Below are 7954 nucleotides of genomic sequence, written 5' to 3' on the forward strand. Positions count from 1 at the left end.
GGTGAATGATTCTCTGATTTTTAGGCTATGGCGAAAATGATAAACGGCAAGAACAGCTTAATGTTTTCGAGTCTTATGAAGACTAGAGCGTTGTATGGTTGGTTAGAGAATCAATCTGTTTTACCCAGCTCAGCATTTATACTGCCTTGTTGTCTATGACATGAAGGCTTCATTATGGCAGTCTCCTGTGGCTCAGTCACGGTCTAGCTATATGTCAAGGTTCTTCATCCCATAGTGGTATTAGTGACAGACATGAACAGTTGTTTAGATACCATTGACCTCTGTTTATCACTTGGAGTTGATGCAGCAAAAGCCTGTTGACGCTTACTTACGTACTGAAAAGACTGGACTCATAGTACATGGCGGAATCACTGAAATATATATACGTATATACTCATCTGGTTTGTTCTCTGTCTGTGATTCAAAATGTTCTTTGTGTTGGGCACCAGTTGAGCTCATTCATGCTACAGCCCTATCTCACAGGAGGAGTTGTGCTCTCTCAGTCGTTTCTGTTGTGCATGACGATGATTCTTTGCAGCTATTAGCCTAGGTGTTTGCTGTGTTTGCTGCTGTAATGAAGTCGAGTGAGCTCTGAAGAGAAGATTGTGTGGCAGCATGTGGGTCACCGTATTAATTGTAGTTAAATGATACCGCGTGGCACCTCCCGCAGAAAGGGAACCACGCACGTAGACGTGTGAGTGCTTGTGTTTCAGCATTCCTAATTATGGGTTCCCCAACGTTTACGAGGATGAGCAGTTCATCCTTTGGACACTGGCATAATCCAAGAGGCGCCGCCAGAAGCGGTTCTTGCTAGCCTCGTCTGTGCGGCTGTCACAAGGCTGTCATTGTTTTCTTAGCCACAAGCTATAGTTGTGTTCGAAACCTACTGTTATCGATATTGTATTTTCTTTTTAACATTGGGTGTTTAAGCATTTGTGACTGTGTGAAGGGACTGGATGCATATTGCTTAAGAAGCATATGTATACAGATTAAAAACGAGACCATAATTCAAGAGAGCTGCGTGTCATTGTCCTGGTAGCCATCCTCAAGACTTGCGAATGTTCTCACCTTCGCCTGACCTGCCCCAAATTCCATGGATTCTCCAGGCCTGTAGATACAAGCTGCTTTGAAGTCATCTTGACCGACGTCCAGTGGCACAAGGGAATATACCTGAGCAGAAGCCCTCCCAGAGGCTCGCACGTGTCTTCTCGACCATTACTGAAATACTGTTGACTGTGCTGGTTACGTTATCATTGAGGCAACATACGTCTCTATATGAATGATCAGAAACATTTAACGCTCACGGTCGTCGTTTGTGGCTTGTGACTAGGGCTCCAAAGTCCTCGACTTTTGATCGCAAACCTTGGAATGGAGCCAGTCAGCGATCGGACACCTTGACTTGGCCGTCTAACGACAGTAATCAGCAGGTTCCATATGAGCTTGCCGATGGACAAGGTGTTTGCTCCGTGGTATGGTGCGAGACCAGTCCATGCCATTACTGTCATCATCGTTGCACCACAAAGAAATTCAGAAACCCGGCTGCCTTCGTCCATGACCACTCTACAAGCAACAAAGATTATCCCAATGTAATGCCCAGGGCCTTATCATAGCTGCAAATATTGGAGGAACAAGCTTCTTTCGCTGTTGAAGACGGAGCAACTGGGCCGAAGTGGGTGATCGGACAGCGGTGCTACTACTAAGTTGCTTGCGTAGGCGGGGAATAGGGGACACCAGGGGCGCTGAACCAGATCCATGAACGGACCCTTCCTGGTAAGGAGTTTGTATTCTAGCTCTTCCAGGTACACACAGAGTCACTCGTTAGGCAGTGTATGACGAGGCGTTCAGCCAGCAGGCAGAAAGTCATCGACGAGGCTCAACATAGTGTTTGCAAACATATGCTAGAAGCAAGCTCAGTATACATCACCCTACCATGTCACCAACCTGGAACTTGGGCAGCCAGACATCAATGACAGCTGCCCCCCCCCCCCCCCGCCTTCACAGTTTCCAGTCCCTTCTTTATGGCCGCCTCGGACTCTGAAGCCTTCTTGACAGTGGCCCCAAAGCCCGCACCCGCCGCGACTGCGACCTGGGCATGATCCACGGGCGGGTCAAAGGTAACGTGCAGGTCGTCCGCGAGGCCATCCTGCTAGAGTGCCCGGCCTTGTGCACCGCCAGGTTGCTGAGCATGGGGCTCTTCCAGCCGCGGTTGTTCATGACCAGGGTCAGGAACGGGGCAGTAATTTGAGATTGCCTCGCTCAGGACGAGCGTATCCTGGTCGATGTGTTTCTTGAGAACGGATAGGACATAGTGTGGAGTTATGATGTCGCCTTCGGGAACAACTTGGAGGGCGACAACGTCGGCAACGTAGGCATCGTGGATAGATGAGACGTTGGCCGTTCTCTTCTTGACAGCTTCCTCCTGTGCTGTGGTGATCTTCTGCTGGGTCAACCACTGATTAATCTGCTCCAGCGCGGTCTTCGCATCGGCCTGAGCCGAGATGTCAGCACCGATGTTGAACAAGCTCATGTTGACCTTCAGAGGGTCTGCATCAATGTGATAGATGAGCGCCTCGGGCGACGGCCTGAATCTGCTCTTGATCCAAGGCACATCGCTGTCAATGACCAGTATCACGTCGGCCTTTTCAAGCAGGCCATCCCTGGGGCTATCACTCCAATAACCAGGCAAGCTGGTGGTCATGTGGGAAGTTCGTGGTACCTGGTACGGCTTCCTGCAATTCTTTCCGTTTAGCAAAAAAGGCCAAACTGCCAAGAGGAACGGGCCGTTGGCCTACGAGGACAGCCAGGCCTGTGGCTTCGGCCAACTTGACCAGCTCGGGGACGGCCGCGACATTCTTCCCCACGTACCTCGTGATTACCACCGGAAGCTTCGCGTTGATCAAGGCTTCGCCGATCTCCTTCACCGAGCCCGGGTCAAGTACTTTCGGAGCCAATGGTCTATACTTCTTTGGATTGACTTCGTAAGGTGGGATTTCCTCCTCCAAAGTCTCCCGGGAGGCGATCAGGTAAGATGGCCCCTGTGGCGCGCTCTGAGAGAACTGAGCGGCCCGATGAATAAGCTGCTTTACATTCCTGACCGTGCGGATCTCGTGATTGAGAACAGTGTAGTTCCTCACAATCCAACGCTGGTCAATAGTGTCTTGGATGTCGTGGATGAACTCCTGCCTTGAAACGTTAGCGACTTATCAATTTGGCTCAATTCTTCCCGACAAGCTCGTTCTCGTCCGTGACCGGTGATGTTCCCGCGATCATTATCACGGGGATCCTTGCTCTCGAGACGTTGTGAAGCGCCCCGGCCATCGCGAGCGTTCCGGCATCCACATGCACTATGATGGCCTGCATCTTACCGCTGGCCTGAAAGAATCCTTGGGCTGCGCAGAGCCCGACGAACTCGTTGGGCGCAGTGATAAATTTGAGGCCCTGCTTCCCGTCTCTTTTGCGTTTGGATATAGCTTTCATGATGGCTGGATGGTCGCTGCCGAGGTTCACAAAGAGGTGTGTTACTCCGGCGGCCTCAAGGGCCTTGAGCATGGCTGATGACGCGGTGTATTCTGCCATGGTCAGAGTGATTACGGTGAATTGTTGAAATGGAAAAGACTATGATAGATAGGATTGTAATTGGAGTCATGCACATGAAAACTTGTATAGGGGAGCTACAAAAACAGGTGAACGAGTCCATCGCGTGCTCCGCGGTGCTCTTCGTGGAGAGCCGGCCTTCCTTGTCACGGCAATTCCGGGTAAGGTCCACGGCTAGCTTGCCCATAATAATAAACCGCTGTTGGCCCTCCTGTCTGCCGTGTTTAGCTCCCGGGCGGATTTACCGTACCTAACGACTCGAGCAGCGCAGACAAAACTCTAACTTTAGGGAGGCAGCTTAGATACACACATTGCTCTTAGCACCCTCTACGGTCGCGCTTTTCGCGAGGAGGTAGCGACGGCGAGCTTTAGATAATATATTCAAATCTACGTCATGTAGCAGTTCCTTTTCCGCCCTAGATATCACCGGTTGTGAAAGTGAAGACAAGTTACATACATTACTCTATAGCTGATGTAAGATCAGCTTTGAGCCATCATGCCCTTGAGGCGCGTGACAAATCGCCGAGCCTGGCTGTCTTGAATGTCGCCTCCTCACGTCATCAATCAACAGACGGCCCCCGATTTACCGGCTCAAATAGTATCCGAAAGGTTTCAGCGACCCCCATGACCGGGGCCGCAGATCAATCGGAGTTTCGCGAGTGAATCAGAGGTATGATACTTGCCAACACACCAGAAATGATGGAATGCATGTTTTAACCTCCTCTGCAATGGCTAATGTCGGGTTGCGATCCAGGACCATGGTTGATACCAGGTGGAAATACTCATCCGACAATGATATGTCAATCTTAGATTCAACATCATTGAGAGGTGTCTTGTGACTCAGCACGATGCCCTGATCGACAACGCTTGTCCTTTGTCTGCCACTCAGTGCCGTCTCTATTGACCGTCCGTTGATTTCGGACGTCGTGCTCGGTAAGCATGTTGTCGGGCAACTGCAATCGGACTCATAATCGGACTCATAATCGGACTCATAGAGAGAATCAAGTCTATTTACTTCACCCTGCCGATCATATTTAGTATCTATGCGTGGTAAGTCGCATTAGCCCCCATGTAAAGCGAGTTCAGAGCACTCACTACTCTAGACCCCAAGTACTGGCGGTGTTGATTGCCATTTGATTAGTATACTGGTTTATGTACGGACTAGCACTGTTTTATACTTGCACCCGATTGTGTTATGAAAGTTACATAAAGTTCAATAGAGCAGGACAGCCAATAGGCCCTGTGTCACATCAGCTCGTGTACTTTACGCGTTGTGTCAACGCAGATTCTTCCAATTCACCCGATTATATCGTCACAGCAGGCTTCTCAGCAGAGTTTTCGTCTCTTAGGACGTCAAACGCTTCTTGAATTTTCCCAAGGCCCTTGCCCACCACTTTTGGTTGCGGTTTGGGCAGATATTGGTCTGAAGCCAATGCGCGTGGGAGAAAATCCTGCAACACCATCCTAGTGATCTTATTCTTACGAGAACCCAAGTTTTGAAGCACGATTGGCTTGATCTGGACACCAGATACTCTTGAAAGAATGTTGTTGAACGTTTTCCGCATCGCCGTCTAACCGATGGATCGCGCCAAGGTGAGTGGGAGATGCATCGTCGTCGTAGGAAATTCTGTGAATGCGATGAACTTGTTGTTATCTCGAATGCCATTCCCGCCCTTGGACTTGCTGAATACTCTTCTGCAGATTTCCACGGAGTCGATGCCAATGGCCACAAAAGCGACTCTCCGGTTGTCTTCCCTGATGGCTGAAAGAATTCTATTCGCTAGATTACGCGTGCGGTAGTCGAAGACACGCCTCGCGCTATACTCTTGGACGGTTTTAAAGTGTTCTGGGGAGGAAGTGGAGTAGTTAGAGAGTTAGCGTACGCCCACCTAGCTTCCACAGTACGCCCACTTAGCTTCCAGCGTTAACCTACCTAGTACTTCTGTTTCTTAGTATTATATTAATAAGATTAAGTATTTTTTTAAGTTTACCCTATATATAAAAAGCTAGGGTAGCTATTTTTTAATTTAAGTAATACTTTAAAAATACAAGCCTAAAAAGCTTAAAGGGCCCTAGAGCGCCCAGAGGGCCGCAGAGCGCCCAGAGGGCCGCAGAGCGCTTAGAGGGCGCAGAGGGCTTAGAGGGCGCAGAGAGCTTAGAGGGCGCAGAGGGCTTAGAGGGCGGCAGAGGGCGCAGAGGGCGGCAGAGGGCGCAAAGGGCGGCAAAGAGCAGAAGTAACTTTTAAGTTATAAATAAAGGGGTAGCTATAAGATCCCTTTAAAATAGCTATAGCTATACTTTATTAATAACCTTATAATATTAATATTTTATAATGCATATAATTAATTTCCTTATACTAGGTAGGCCAACGCTAAAAGCTAAGTAAGCGTATTATGGAAGCTAGGTGGGCGTACGCTGACTCGTAGTTAGACCCAGTATCCTGCAGCATAAGCGAGGTGAATGGCATGACAGCCTAGGCTGGATGCTCCGGCGGTGATGATGACAACGTTGGATGAGGCATCAGGCTCGCGTGGTAGGACAGTAGGCCGGCACAGATCGAGGTAGTCTTCGTGAAAGAGGGCATTCGCAGCGATGGTCATGGTAAGTGGAAAGACGCACGCCTGCTCGTATGTGATCGTGTTGGGGATGACGCATGCGAAATGCGCACGGACGAGGGCATATTTCTGGAATGCTTCCTCGGAAGGAGCATGTCCCTGGTTCAGAAATCTCCCTGAAGGGTCACTGTCCGTGGTAACGGCACCCAAGGCGAGGCCGAGGACGCGGTCGCCAACTCTGACGGCGTGCCTCTTGAACAAATTGTCATTCGCTTGCGCTGCGACGTCCAAGTTGTTAATAGAAACTATGCCGACCTTAACGACCAGAACGGGCCCGCCACACCTGAGATTTGGACATGGCGCGGACTTGACCTCGAGCGGCCGGACGCGAGGTCCCACAAGGCAAGCCGCTGAATTGGATTCAGCAAGACTACCTAAATATCCACAAGCTTAGCAGGCGAAAGGCCTTCGGCCACACTGTGTTTTTTTTAAATTAACTATTTATTAATTTATCTATTATTTACTTAGCTTTTCAATTATTTCTTAAAAATAATTATTTTAATTAAAGATATTATTACTTTTAAATTTCTTTATTTTATTATTATTTTAATAAAAATTATTATAATATATATATTATATTTTTAAGTTTAAAGCTTTTTTAAACTTAAATAATTATTTATTTTTTTTATTTAAAGTTAAGAAAGAAATTTTAAAGAATTTATTATAAAAAAGAAAAATTTAGTTTTATTTATTATTAATTAAAATATTAATTTTATTTTAATTAAATCTTATAATTTATTATTAATAATAAATTAAAAACTTAAATTAATATTTTAAAAGTTTTATTTTTTATTAATATAATAATTTTATTATAAATAATATTATTTATAATTTATAATTTAAATATTTTAAAATTTAATAAAATTAATATTATTAAGGTTTTAAATAATTTTAAAATTATTATTTATTAATTTTATTATTTAAATAATTAAATTTTAAAATTATTAAAATAATATTATATTATTTTAAATTTAATAAAAATAATTAAAAATATTATTATTAAATAATATATTTAAAATAATTTAAAAAAAAGCTTTTTATTTTTTATAAATTTAATAAATAAATTTATTATTTAAACTTAATTATAATTATTAAAAAATTATTTATTATAATATTTATAATAATTTAAAAAAAAATAAAAATTATAAAATATTATTATATTTTATTAAAAGTTATTAATTAAAAATTTAAATATTTTAAATAAAATAAATATTTATTTATAAAAAAGCTAAATTTTTTTTAAAAAAGTTAAATTAATTTTAATTTTTTATATTATTTTTAAAATAAAAATTTATAAACTTAATAATTTTTATTTAAATTTAATTATATTAATGTTATTAAAAAATATAATTAAAATATATAAAATATAAATAAATTAAAATAAATTTTTAAAATTAAATTAAATTTAAAAATAATAATATATTATAATATAAAAAAATAAAAAAATATTATAAAAAATAAAATAAAATAATATAATATATAAATTTTAATAAATAAAAAATTAAAATAAAAATAATATTAAAATTAAATAAATAAAAAAAAATTAAAAAATTATAAATTCTTTTTTATTAAATAAAGGAAATATTATAAGAAAAGCTGCAAGGTATAAGATTAAGACCCTACCTGCACAGGGTTAGGGTTAGGGGGTTAGGGTTAGGGTTAGGGTTAGGGTTAGGGTTAGGGTTAGGGTTAGGGTTAGGTTAGGGTTAGGGTTAGGGGGTTAGGGTTAGGTTAGGGTTAGGGTT

At 43.0% G+C, this 7954-nt stretch overlaps 1 protein-coding gene across 1 annotated transcript; it reads right to left on the minus strand.

Annotated features, from left to right (window-relative positions):
- Positions 1 to 2146: 2146 nt before the first annotated feature.
- Positions 2147 to 3576, minus strand: INS49_005462 (uncharacterized protein; the record flags this gene model as incomplete). Its single annotated transcript, XM_043166242.1, has 3 exons — positions 2147 to 2663; positions 2866 to 3179; positions 3229 to 3576. 3 exons carry the CDS (start codon positions 3574 to 3576, stop codon positions 2147 to 2149), a joined length of 1179 nt encoding a protein of 392 aa, XP_043017274.1.
- Between the last annotated feature and the right edge of the window lie 4378 nt (positions 3577 to 7954).

This window comes from Diaporthe citri, assembly GCF_014595645.1.
Source record: "Diaporthe citri strain NFHF-8-4 chromosome Unknown scaffold_17, whole genome shotgun sequence".
Taxonomy (NCBI): domain Eukaryota; kingdom Fungi; phylum Ascomycota; class Sordariomycetes; order Diaporthales; family Diaporthaceae; genus Diaporthe; species Diaporthe citri.